The sequence below is a fragment of the Piliocolobus tephrosceles genome, chromosome 5 (genome assembly GCF_002776525.5).
Source record: "Piliocolobus tephrosceles isolate RC106 chromosome 5, ASM277652v3, whole genome shotgun sequence".
NCBI lineage: Eukaryota > Metazoa > Chordata > Mammalia > Primates > Cercopithecidae > Piliocolobus > Piliocolobus tephrosceles.
This window is the reverse complement of record NC_045438.1, coordinates 46,012,673-46,027,109: the sequence shown is the minus strand read 5'-3', so window position 1 is coordinate 46,027,109 and position 14,437 is coordinate 46,012,673. Positions and strand designations below refer to the sequence as shown.

General features: G+C 35.3%; 1 protein-coding gene across 4 annotated transcripts in view; it reads left to right on the top strand.

Annotated features, from left to right (window-relative positions):
• Nucleotides 1-14,437, top strand: part of EPM2A (EPM2A glucan phosphatase, laforin) — a 134,363-nt gene that overhangs the window by 47,500 nt on the left and 72,426 nt on the right. For all 4 annotated transcript variants that reach the window (XM_026447395.1, XM_026447398.1, XM_026447397.1 and 1 more), the window contains exon 2: nt 8,358-8,532. In XM_026447395.1, the coding sequence (XP_026303180.1) occupies nt 8,358-8,532 (175 nt within the window). The remainder of the gene's footprint in view (nt 1-8,357; nt 8,533-14,437) is intronic.

Below are 14,437 nucleotides of genomic sequence, written 5' to 3'. Positions count from 1 at the left end.
AGTGATGATGAGCATTTTTTCATGTGTCTGTTGGCTGTATGAATGTCTTCTTTTGAGAAATGTCTGTTCATATCCTTTCCCCACTTTTGGATGGGGTTGTTTGTTTTTTTCTTGTATATTTGTTTGAGTTCTTTGTAGATTCTGGAAATTAGCCCTTTGTCATCTTGGAACCATATTCTCTCCTTCCACTCTAGAAATCTGTTTGTGAATGTGGTAGGTTGTACTGACAGTTGGGGAGAAGGAGAAGAGAGAAATATTACAGAAATGCAAAAAACTTCAAATTAAATATTAAAAAATGCTTGCCATTAACTGCTCTTTGGTGGTCTCATGATCAGGGTATTTTGACTATCATTTATTCTTACATAGTTTTTCTAGCTGGATCTTCTTTCTTCTCTTTCTGCATCTCACCTTTCCTTCTTCTTGTCAGTCTTAACACCCCTTACTTCATCCTCTCCTTCACTGATTATATCTCAGGTTTACATTTCATTAGGAAGGACAGTTTAGCTATATCTATGATTACCCCTGAACTCAGCTATTTTTTAAACCTTTGCATTTTGCCATTCATCAAAGTGCTCAACTGGAACAGGATTCATCATCTCAAAGAGGCAGTTGGTTGAACAAAAAGATTTTTTGTGCTTTTTATTTCGTTTTTGCCATTAGAAGAGAACAGCAAAGTGCCAAAGAGTTTGTAATGACTATACCGTGTTTGTGCAACTTTATGCAATAATAGCTTCTGAGGCAGTAACATATGGGGCATGAGAGAGAACAGATGTGGGTGAGTTAATAGTTAAAATTAGAGATTAATGTGTTAGAATCAAAACTTCTGTTCATATGCTAGAAATGAAACACTTAAAATAATTAAAACCCAAAGAGGATAGTTCAAATAAAATATTGTAAATGTTATTTTGCTTAAGGAGACTACACCTATCCAATAGATATTTAACCAACATAATTTCAAAACTTTTGGCTTTATTAAGAAATAAACATATTTTAAGCCAAACTCTCAAACTTAAGAGAACTATGTAAAATAATGAGTTAGTTGTGAGTTTTTAAATTCTAGGGTTATTTCTGTGACTTTAATTGGAGTGCCAGACAGCACTTCCCTTACTCCTGCACATTTACTCACTTTGTTTGCAACCACCTTACTTGCCTTGATGAACAAATAACAAAGTAGCTAAAACTGTTCTGAAGAAATAGATGTTTTTGTTAATTAAACCAATAATTTTCTACTTTTCTACCAAAAATACAGATTAGTTTATCCCAACATAGTGAGCGATTTATATGTTTACTTTTAAAATTTTAATTTTAATAAATTTATCTTTTAATTTTAACTTTTACAGATTTAGAAGTACAAGTACAGTTTCATTACATGGACATATTGCACAGTCGTGAAGTCTAGGCTTTTAGTGTGTTTGTCACCTGAATAGTGTACATTGTACTGAATAGGTAATTTTTCATCCCTCACCTCTTCCTATCTCCCCACCTTTTGAAGTCTCTAATGTTTATTATTTCACTTTGTATGTCCATGTATATCCAATGCTTAGCTTTTACTTATAAGTGAGAATATGTGGTATTAGACTTTCTAAGTTATTTCTCTTAGAATGATTGCCTCTACGTCCAAATAGGAAGACAGGAAGTCAAACTATCCCTGTTGGCATATGATATGATTCTGTACCTAGAAAACCTCACAGTCTCTACCCAAAAGCTCCTTGTTCTGATAAACAACTTGAGCAAAGTTTTAGGATACAAAATCAGCATGTGAAAATTATAGCATTTCTATATACCAACAGCATCCAAGCTGAGAGCCAAATCAAGAATAAAATCCCATTTACAATAGCCGTAAATAGAATAAAATACCTAGGAATACAGCTAACCAGAGACATGAAAGAATTCTGCAACAGGAATTATAAAATACTGGTCAAAGGAGTCAGGGATGACACAAACAAACAAAACATTCCATGCTCCTGGATAAGAAGAATTAATATTGCTCAAATGGCCATACTGCCCAAAGAAATTTATAGATTCAACCCTATTCCCATCAATCTGCCAATAAAATTCTTCACAGGATTAGAGAAAAACTTTTAAAATTCATATGGAATCAAAAAAGAGCTCGAATAGCCAAAGCAATCCTAAGCAAAAAGAACAAAGCTGGAGACATCGCATTACTTGACTTCAAACTATACTACAAGGCTATTGTAACCAAAACAGTATGGTACTTATACCAAAATGGACACATAGACCAATGGAACAGAATAGAGAGCCCAGAAATAATGCCGGACACCTAAAACCATCTGGTCTTTGACACAGTTAACAAAATAAGCAATGGGGAAAGGACCCTTGAAACTGGACCCCTTCCATATACCGTATAGAAAAGTTAACACAAAATAGATTAAAAACCTAAATATAAAACCTAAAACTATTTATTATTGATTTCTAGTTTGATTCTGTTAATGTCAGAAAACACTATTTGTATGTTTTAAGTTTTCTAAAAATTTGAAGTTGTTTTATGATACAGGATATGTTCTATCTTGGTTTATGTACTGTGAACATGAACATGTGCATTCTGCTATACTGGGTGCTGTATAAATGTCAACTAGATAGTGTTGGTTGATGGTGCTCTTGAGGTTTCTAATATCCCTGCTGATTTTCTGTCTAATTGCTCTAACAGTGGTTTTGAGGTCTCAAACTATAATTCTGGGTTTTTAAAATTCTTTCAGTTCTCTCTGTTTTTTGCTTTACATATTTAACAATCTTACTGTTTGATATATACACAGTTAAAGTTGCCGTGTCTTCTTGTTACAGTGATACTTTAAACATTGCATAATTTCCCCTCTCTAGTAATTTTCTTGGAGTAAAGAAAATAAAGTATACTTTATATAATAGTAATATAACTACTCCTGCTTTTTGATTAATGTTTGCATAGTATATCTTTTTCTATGATTTTACTTCCCACCTGCCTATATAATTTGAAGTGAATTACTTCTATACAGCATATAATTGATTCACTTAAAAATTACTCTGCCAACTTTTGTATTTTGATTGGTGTATTTAGACTATTTACATTTAACATAATTATTGGTATGTTAGAGCCTAAGTTTGCTGTTTTATTTTTTGTTTCTGGTTGTTTTCTCTTCCTCCTTTTTCTGTGATTGTATGGCATGTCTGGTTCATAATTGAACTTTTTTTAGAATTCTGTTTTGATTTACACATAAAATTTCTATATACATTATATATATTATATACCTAACATCATAGTTGACTGGTATTAACCTTTTATGAGTTTGAGTGAATTTTAGAAAACTTACCCCCTTTTTCATTCCTTTGCCCTTCCTCATTTGCAATATAATTGCCTTAAATATTTCCTTTACATACATGTAGAACATCAGACAATGTTAGAATGTTTGCTTATTTACTTATATTTTTGTTTACTGTGCTTATTCTTCCTGTTTTCAGAGAGTTTCTTTTTGTTTAGACATCTTCTGTTAGTCATTTTTAAGATAATTCAGCTGGCAAAATTTTCTTAGTTTTCCTTCATTCAGCATATTTTGATTTTCCCTTTTTTTCCTGAAGGAAATAGTCACAAAGTAAGACTCTTGGTTGACCGTTGTTCTTTTTTACAGCACTTGAAAAATGCACTTCCTTTGGTGACTTCTGATGAGAAATCTGCTCATATTAGAATATTTTTTCCTTTACATTGCTGTTTTTCTCTGGCTACTTTTATTACTTTCTCTGTCTTTAGTTTTCAGAAGTTTAAATATGTCATGTCTCAGTATTGATTTATTTGGGTTTACGTTGTTTGGACTTTGCTCACCTTCTTGAATTTGTAGGTTTTGCCTCTTGACAAATTAGAAAAGTTTTCAGGCATTGTTTTCTCAAGTACTCTCAAGCCCTACTATCTTTTCCCTCTTCTTCTAGACTCCAATTACATAAATTTAGATATTTTGTTAATAGTACCACTTGTCCCTAAGGGTCTGGTTTTTTTCTTTTTTTTTTCTTTTCTTTTCTTTTTTTTTTTTTTAATTCAACCAACTTTCTCTGTTGTTTGCTGTTTAGATTGGGTAATTTCCATGGTTTTATCTTTAAGTTTGTGAAATTTTTTCCTGTGTCCCTTCCATATTGCTCTTAGACCCATCTATTGAGTTTTTAAAATTTCAAATATTGTGTTTTTTCAGTTCTAAAACTACTATTTAGTTCCTCTTTTCGTCTTCCATTCTATTGCTGAGATGTTCTGATTCTTCATTTGTTTGAAATGTATTCTAATGGGTTACTGAGGCTTTAAAATATTTATCACATAATTCTAACTTTATTGTTCTGTTGGTGTTGGCCTTTATCAGGCATCTTTTTTTTTCCATTTAGTTTTAGATCTTAGAGGTTATTGATGTAATGGGTGATATTTTATTGAAACCTGGACATTTGGGGTATTATATAATGAGGTTAGCTCTTATGTAAACCTTCGATTTTAACTGAATTCTTCTGACACCACTCCAGCAGAAGAATGGAGGTCTCACCTTATTACCCAGTTCCTCACACTGTTTGCATTCATAACCAAACCAAATAGACTCCTCCCTGAGCGAGGTGGTAGTTCTAGCTCTCCACTAGGCCTCCATTGATAGCTCTCTGCCTGAGAGAGGGAGGAATGCCTTGTTACTGCTTCCCACATGGCATCCACTGATGGTGAGGCGGGAAGGAGGTGAAAATCTTGACTTTCTACTAGGTCACCTGTGACACGATCTCAGTGGGAAGGAGGGGCACCTCGTTACTGCCAAATGGAGGTGGAAGTCCACCTTTCCACTTGGACTCCACTGCGTTGCCAAGGGTGATGCTGAAAGTTTCAGACCCCTACTCATCCTTTTCTGACACCATGGTAGTGAGTGAGTTGAGGCGCTGCAGTACAGCTTGGCAAGCAAAAGTGGAAGTCTACCCATGCTTGGCCTTTGATGGCCTGGGTGGGTGTGGGGCCACATTTTTTCAGTGGGTTTGACTGGAGTAGTGTAGTTATTATCAAACAGATTTCTGTCTGGCTAGGCTTGTCTTTTCATTTGGTTAGAGAGAGTGGACTTTTCTCATATTTTCTTTTTGCCGTCCTTGTGTTACCAAGCTGCTGGCTTCTTCAGATCTAAGTCTGGGATATATAAGGCAAAAAGAAAATGCATGGAACTCAATACTTAGGTCTTTCCTTAGGTCTCAGTGTCTCTGGATGGTCTGTCTTCTCTTTGCCTTTCAAAGTTATCTTATGTTTGTTTATTTATAATTTTCAGGGTTTTAAATTATACTTAGTGGGAGGACTAGGGGAAAGTACATTTATTCCATAGTTCTACATGCAGAAATCTCCAAAACCAAAATTATTTTACTATTCATTTTTGCCATTTCATTAGGTGAAATTAAAAAGACAAAAACCCATCCTCTAAAGGACATTTTAACTATTAGAACATATTTTTAATAACTCAGGTAACTATCCATGAAAGATTTTTTTAAATGTTGCCTAAAACACAAATGTATAAAAATGAGCAATTAAAGAAATCATTGTAGGAATGAAGAATTCTTATGAAGATGATGATACATAAATAATTCTTCTTGACCATTATAATTTATGAATATTTGATCTCTTCAACAATTATATTTTTAATAGGTAATAATTCAGTGTTGTAAGTCAATTGTACTGACCAATGGGAGCCACAGATATTCTTTTATTAAACTAAAAAAAAAAAAAACCCACTCCTTGTAAGTAATCCAATCAATTCAAACCAGTTGACTATGACAGTTCCCCTCCATCCAATTCCATTTCCTAGAAGTAACCACATCCAGTTTGTAGTCTATGTTTACACTTTCAGTCATGCTCTGCCACTTCACTTAGTCACTCCTGCTTTTTCTTTTCAGCTTCTCTCTCTATTCATCTTTTGTAAGTTTATCCTTCTATCTCTGGCTGTTAAACATTGAAAGACTTTCAGACTTTGTTCTAGAACGTTTTTCCTGAATTCATATTGTTTTGCTTTGTGACTCATCTATGTTCCTATTTCAATTACCATTTACACTCAAATTACTCATATATTTATGTTTCTAGTTCAGATTTCTGGTCTTAATATCAAATCAATAACTCCAGCTCTCTGTTTGACGACTCCTTTTGGATATCTAAAGAGCACTCCCAACCCAACATTGCCAAAACTGGATAGATGATCTTTCCTTACAGCCTCTTTCAGATTTTGCATCTCAGTGAATAGTACCACTGTATATTGAATTATTTTCGCTAGAAGCTTAGGAGTCATTATTGATCCCCTTTCATTTTCACCTTCCTTTTCCAATTAATCAAGTCCTGTGGCTTTTCCCTCCTGAATCTACGTAATCCTTTCAATGTCTGTGACCAAGCTTCATCATAAACTACCTAGGCCAATACAGTAGTTTTTAAAATGGACTCTCTGCTTCTGTCTGATTGTTCTTAAATTACTTTTTTACTCTGTAGCCAGAGAGGTATCCTCAAAATAAAATCTGGTTATGTTACATGCCTGCTTAGAATATTTCAAATTTTTAGTTGCTCTTATGATAAATATCTGAGTTCTTAACATGACCTAGCATAGTACCTGCCTCAATAAACATTTGTAGAAGAATGAAAAAAACTTATGGTTTACAGTATTTTCTATTAAAATAGTATTACTATACACATGTATCTCTGTATGCATCAGAGATTCTTTTTTCTTATTAATATTTCTGTTGGATATGTTTCTAGAAGTGAAGTTGCTAGTATAGTTTGGATTTTATCTATTAAAAATGAAGGATAATAGAGATGTGGTGCAGTGCCTTGTAGTCATTGAGAAAAAACATCCATTAAGAGAAAAAAGAGGTGACGGATCTAGGAAGATCAATAATGGTTTATTAAGGGAGTCATCCTGTACCTTCTGTCTGATGGAAGGAGTTATAACTCAAAGAAACACCAAATAATTTCAGGATGTTTTGAGAGCTTATGCCAAGCAAATTTAGGTTAAATATTTTGTAAGACAGAGCAAGGAGAAAAGAACAAATGAATCACATTTTTATATTCATAACAGATGTGATTTATTTTTGTAAATCACTCATACATTTAGTTTGCTTACATGTCTTTCTTACAGTATATTATAATTAGGTAGTATAAAGAAAGGCATGATTTGAAATGGGATAATGAAAAGGTAATAAAAATAATGTATGAATTATAATTTTTATAGAAATCAAGGTTTACTAGTATCTAAGACCATTTGGGCTGCTGTAAACAAAACACCATATGTTGGTTAGCTTATAAACAATAGAAATTTATTGCTCACGGTTCTGGATGCTGGGGGGGTCTAAAATTGAGGCATACCAGATTCAGTGATTGGTGAGGGCTCACTTTCTGGTTCATAGACGGCGGCGACATGCTGTTTTCTCACATGGTGGAACGGAGCGAGGGGTTTCTTTCATCCTTCTTTTATAAGGGAGCTAATCACATTGGTGAGGGTTCTTCTTTATGACCTAATCATCTCCTAAGGGCCCCAGCTCCTAATACCAACACCTTAGGTGTTCGGAATTCAACATATAAATTTTGGGGGAACAAAAACATTCATACCATAGCAACTAGTGTAGTTGATACTGCACAGAAATCGTGAAATAGGCAAATAATATTTTTAGAGATGTGTCTCTGCTTCCTTTGATCCATGGCACTCTAAGGAAGATGGTGTGTCTTTGTGCATATGACATCAGCAGGGAGCATCACAAAGGCATCATGCCGAAAAGGTGGGGGACTAGGAGAGGCAGGTTGCTACTAGCGCCGCACTACTAGTTCTATGACCTTGGGCAAGCTAGTTAATCTCTGTGAGACTTATTTTCCTCATTTGAAAATAATGATAATAACTGTTTTACCTGTAAAGTAGATTTGATGTGATCATTTATTATGTATTGATGCATTTATTTGTAATTATGCATTTTTTGGTTGAGCTGATACTAAAACACTTTATTCCTGATTTAATTTATAAATTTGCATACCAAAAAAATAGAATTGTGTAATACAGGGGCATTAATAGCTTTAAAAACTTTTTTTAGGAGTTTCTCAGCCTGCAAAGTGATTCATAATTGCCTCTTAGAGCACTGAGAGGTACCATGAAACTCTGAAAGTTAACATGCTTTTTATAACCCATGTACTCAAAGGGAGTAAAACACTGATTTTCATAAGTAGCTCTTTACAAATTCCTACTGTTCTGTTTTTCACTCTAGTCTTTTTTGTTTATACTGAAATGTGTAGATTAAGTAGCTTTATCTTTTTTTTTTCTTGCTATTAATTTTGTATCAGCCGCTTTGAGGATGTTTAAACCAAACACTGATTTAATTGCTTTGTTTATCATTTCTTCTTGTTCTAGGCAATGGCCCTCATCATGACCGTTGCTGTACTTACAATGAAAACAACTTGGTGGATGGTGTGTATTGTCTCCCAATAGGACACTGGATTGAGGCCACTGGGCACACCAATGAAATGAAGCACACAACAGACTTCTATTTTAATATTGCAGGCCACCAAGCCATGCATTATTCAAGGTAAAAATAGTGCTATGTTTATAAGCATAGAAGTAGTACAAGAGGTAGCATTAGCAACAATGAAAATACTGTGTTCAAAACTGCAGTGTCTCACTTTGGAGGAGTCTATAGGCCTGTAATACTTTGAGGAGATAATTACAGTGAATCAGTGTGTGAGCTTTTCTGGGTCTAGGTGTGGAGGATTTTAAAAATAGAATTCTTTAATAAATGCATACCCTAGCATCAATATATTTTCACCAGATAGTAGCTAACCAATCTCTGTATTTATGTAGTGGATTAAAAATAAAAACTTCACTAACATGGCCTAAATTAGTATTTGTGTCCTTTATGATACTACCAGTGAAACAAAAATTGGTATTTCCTTATAACATCTTATTGAAATAAATATGTGTGAAAATACACAGAACTAGATTGAATGTAATTATCTGCTTCATTATTTGTTAATATTTTGATTTATTTGTTCATTTAATTCCTAAACCAGGAGGTTGCTAAATAAAATGTAAGGCTCATTACCCTTTTCTCCTTTCCCACTCATCAGAAATGATTATTTTTAATCACTTTATGGTTAGTTTTTCTTAAGATTAAATCTAAATCTTAAACAATGTGCATGTGTGTTCCTTGTTAATGTACCAGTTTAAAAATAGCTATTGATTCCCCTCTGTTACACATAGGACATTGATGTCTCTCGTACTTGTCCTCTCTCCCCCACTCCAGTCCCTACCAGGCATTTTTTGAAAAGTTCCATTGTTACTTACCATCATACAAATTCTATGTCTTGACCCATCAGTTTTTCACAATGTCTCCTAGTTTCCTACATTGTAAGAGCAGAGATTTTTTTTTTTGTTCCTGTGTTTTTTTCCACATCTATTTCCACCTACTGACTCCTGCTTTTAAATTACTTTTATAATTTCAAGGCTTATAAAATTTACATTAAACTTCATAAATATAAATTTCTTTCACACTTTGATTATTTAAAATTTAAAAGCAATTGCCAACATTTAAAATATTATGTGTTATTTGATTTGTTTTTCTAAGACCACCAGAGCAAGTACAAAAGAACCAGCGAGTAGGCAAGGCTAGGAGCAAAACTGCAAATTTATTTTTTGGTCACCTGGCTTCAGGGAATAAGGTGTGGAGGGTGAGGTCCGTCGGTCTCCGGCAAAGGAGGCCGAGGGAGTCGCCCGGTGAAATCCCCTGGTGGAGCTCTGGGAGGAAGTTCCTGATGCAGTCCCGACAAGAGTGGGGGCTGAAGAAGTTTGCGTGGCGCTCTTGCCTGGAGCGGATTTTCTGGGAGTGGGAGGGCAATAGGCGGGGCAGGGGCGTGTCTGGGGGCCTTGGGTAGGTGCAGCCAGGTAAATCTTGGTCTCTTCGGATTGACCTCACCTGGCGCATGCCCAGTTGATCTGCACCTTCCCGGGTGCCGGCTGCGTTTTCGCACGCGGCAAAAGTTGGTGATGAAGAACCTGGAAGTGCGCCATCTTGCCTCCGTTGGTCCAAACATTATTTACTGTAGAACTTACAGTATTTGTGCTATACACAAGGAGATACATTCTCATGTTCTTAAAGAACGTGTTGTTTTGAATGAAAGCTACAATTAATAAAACAGAGTTGTGAGGGATAAAAGAGAGAGAAAATGCAATTTCACAATAGTTTTAGGCAATTAATATTCCTCTTGAACACATCTTTCTTTCAAACTTCTGGTAGATGTTGGCTTTGCTGGTGGGTTGTATGCATAGAATGAGGAAGAGAAGAGTTAAGCATGTCTCATGGCTTTATGGCCTGAGCTACTGAATTAATGGTGTTGCTGCTTACTGAGATGGGCAAGACTAGGAAATGATCAATTTGAAGTAGGGATTAAGGTGAAAGTTCTACTTTAGTCATTTCTTGAAATGTCTGTTAGATTACAGGAAGCAAATTGATTTGATTTCAGGAATTTTCAGGAGAGCTTGGAAATGAAGATATAAAATTGGCAGTTATCAAGGCATAGATAGCATTCAAAATGATGAGTCTAAATGAGACAATAGTAAATGAGTGAAGTATAGAAGAGACAAAGAGAAGAAGCAAAAATATTGAGCCCTGATGTGCACAATTTAGAAGTCAAGGATAAGCAGAAGATCCAGAGAAAGGAATGAGAAGGAACACCTCTTGAGATGGTCTGACATTTAATGAGGATGTGTATATGGGTTCTTTTAAATTGATCCTGAACCACATTTCCTGAATGAACCCTTTTTTCTGAAATGTCATGTCTTGGGCTCTGGAGTTTTTTTTTTCCACTGTATAATTATTTCTTCTCCTTGATTGCCTTTGTTCTTTGTCATCAGAGACACTCCTTACATGGATGTTGGACCTCTTGGATCTACATTTTATGTTTGTCATCTTTTGTATTGCTTTACATTTTGAGAGGCTTCTTTATTTCCAATTAAATATCAATTTTTTTCTTAATTTTGGTAATTGTATTCTTAATTTTCATGGACTTTTACTTATTCTGTTATTCACTTTTTGTATATTAGTTTGTTCTTGTTTATGAATGAGTACATTCATGAATCCTAGAATACTAATGAAAGTTATTTTTAAGTTCTCTTCTCTATTTTTATTTTTTTGCTTTTGAACTTGTTTATTGTAATCATTAACATAAGTCATTCTTTCTGAGCCTCAGCTCTGAACACATAAAATGGAGATAAAGTTGTTACAGGGACTGAATGATGCAACAATATAAACAACTTTTGATATTATGATCAGTCCACCTCCATACGGTATTCCATAATGGTTGTGCTAATTTATATTACCACCAGCAGTTTGTCAAGGTTCTCTTGTCTCTATATCCTCATCAACACTTGGTGTTTTATGATTTTTTAAATTGTAGCCATTCTGATTAGAGTGAGGTATTATCTTCTTGCAGTCTTGATTTGCATTTCCCTGATAATTGGTGATATTGAACATTTTTTTCATATATCTTGTCCATTTATATGTCTTCTTTTTTTTTATTATTATACTTTAAGTTCTAGGGTAGATGTGCACAACATGCAGGTTTGTTACATATGTATACTTGTGCCATGTTGCTGTGCTGCATCCATCAACTCGTCAGCACCCATCAACTCGTCATTTACATCAGGTATAACTCCCAATGCCATCCCTTCCCCCTCCCCCCTCCCCATAATAGGCCCCAGTGTGTGATGGTACCCTTCCTGTGTCCAAGTGATCTCATTGTTCAATTCCCACCTATGAGTGAGAACATGCGGTGTTTGGTTTTCTGTTCTTGCGATAGTTTGCTGAGAATAATGGTTGCCAGCTGCATCCATCTCCCTACAAAGGACACAAACTCATCCCTTTTTATGGCTGCATAGTATTCCATGGTGTATATGTGCCACATTTTCTTAATCCAGTCTGTCACTGATGGACATTTGGGTTGATTCCAAGTCTTTGCTATTGTGAATAGTGCTGCAATAAACATACGTGTGCATGTGTGCAGCACGATTTATAATCCTTTGGGTATATACCCAGTAATGGGATGGCTGGGTCATATGGTATTTCTAGTTCTAGATCCTTGAGGAATCGCCATACTGTTTTCCACCATGGTTGAACTAGTTTACAATCCCACCAACAGTGTAAAAGTGTTCCTATTTCTCCACATGCTCTCCAGCAACTGTTGTTTCCTGACTTTTTAATGATTGCCATTCTGACTGGTGTGAAATGGTATCTCATTGTGGTTTTGATTTGCATTTCTCTGATGGCCAGTGATGATGAGCATTTTTTCATGTGTCTGTTGGCTGTATGAATGTCTTCTTTTGAGAAAAGTCTGTTCATATCCTTTGCCCACTTTTTGATGGGGTTGTTTGTTTTTTTCTTGTAAATTTGTTTGAGTTCTTTGTAGGTTCTGGATATTAGCCCTTTGTCAGATGAGTAGATTGCAAAAATTTTCTCCCATTCTGTAGGTTGCCTGTTCACTCTGATGGTAGTTTCTTTTGCTGTGCAGAAGCTCTTTAGTTTAATTAGATCCCATTTGTCAATTTTGGCTTTTGTTGTCATTGCTTTTGGTGTTTTAGACATGAAGTCCTTGCCCATGCCTATGTCCTGAATGGTGTTACCTAGGTTTTCTTCTAGGGTTTTTACAGTATTAGGTCTAACGTTTAAGTCTCTAATCCATCTTGAAATAATTATCATATAAGGAGTAAGGAAAGGATCCAGTTTCAGCTTTCTACTTCTGGCTAGCCAATTTTCCCAGCACCATTTATTAAATATGGAATCTTTTCTCCATTTCTTGTTTTTCTCAGGTTTGTCAAAGATCAGATGGCTGTAGATGTCTGGTATTATTTCTGAGGATACTCAGAAATGTGTACTGATTTGCATATGTTGAACCAGCCTTGCATCCCAGGTATGAAGCCCACTTGAACCTGGTGGATAAGCCTTTTGATGTGCTGCTGGATTCGGTTTGCCAGTATTTTATTGAGGATTTTTGCATCAATGTTCATCAGGGATATTGGTCTAAAATTCTCTTTTTTCATTGTGTCTCTGCCAGGCTTTGCTATCAGGATGATGTTGGCCTCATAAAATGAGTTAGGGAGGATTCCCTCTTTTTCTATTGGTTGGAATAGTTTCAGAAGGAATGGTACCAGCTCCTCCTTGTACCTCTGGTAGAATTCAGCTGTGAATCCATCTGGTTCTGGACTTTTTTTGGTGGGTAGGCTATTAATTATTGCCTCAATTTCAGAGGCTGCTATTGGTCTATTCAGGGATTCAACTTCTTCCCAGTTTAGTCTTGGGAGAGTGTAAGTGTCCAGGAAATTATCCATTTCTTCTAGATTTTCTAGTTGATTTGTGTAGAGGTGTTTATGGTATTCTCTGATGGTAGTTTGTATTTCTGTGGGGTCGGTGGTGATATCCTCTTTATCATTTTTTATTGCATCTATTTGATTCTTCTCTCTTTTTTTCTTTATTAGTCTTGCTGACAGTCTATCAATTTTGTTGATCTTTTCAAAAAACCAACTCCTGGATTCACTGATTTTTGGAGGGTTTTTTTTTTTTGTGTGTGTCTCTATCTCTTTCAGTTCTGCTCTGATCTTAGTTATTTCTTGCCTTCTGCTAACTTTTGAATGTGTTTGCTCTTGCTTCTCTAGTTCTTTTAATTGTGATGTTAGAGTGTCCATTTTAGATCTTTCCAGCTTTCTCTTGTGGGCATTTAGTGCTATAAATTTCCCTCTACACACTGCTTTAAATGTGTCCCAGAGAGTCTGATATATTGTATCTTTGTACTCATTGATTTCAAAGAACATCTTTATTTCTGCCTTCATTTCGTTATGTACCCTGTAGTCATTTAGGAGCAGGTTATTCAGTTTCCATGTAGTTGAGCAGTTTTGATTGAGTTTCTTAGTCCTGAGTTCTAGTTTGATTGCACTGTGGTCTGAGAGACAGTTTGTTATAATTTCTGTTCTTGTACATTTGCTGAGGAGTGCTTTACTTCCAATTATGTGGTCAATTTTGGAATAAGTGTGATGTGGTGCTGAGAAGAATGTATATTCTGTTGATTTGGGGTGGAGAGTTTTGTAGATGTCTATTAGGTCCGCTTGGTGCAGAGTTGAGTTCAATTCCTGGATATCCTTTTTAACTTTCTGTCTCGTTGATCTGTCTAATGTTGACAGTGGGGTGTTTAAGTCTCCCATTATTATTATATGGGAGTCTAAGTCTCTTTGTAAGTCTCTAAGGGCTTGCTTTATGAATCTGGGTGCTCCTATATTGGGTGCATATGTATTTAAGATAGTTAGCTCTTCCTGATGAATTGATCCCTTTACCATTGTGTAATGACCTTCTTTGTCTCTTCTGATCTTTGATGGTTTAAAGTCTGTTTTATCAGAGACTAGTATTGCAACCCCTGCTTTATTTTGTTCTCCATTTGCTTGGTAGATCTTCC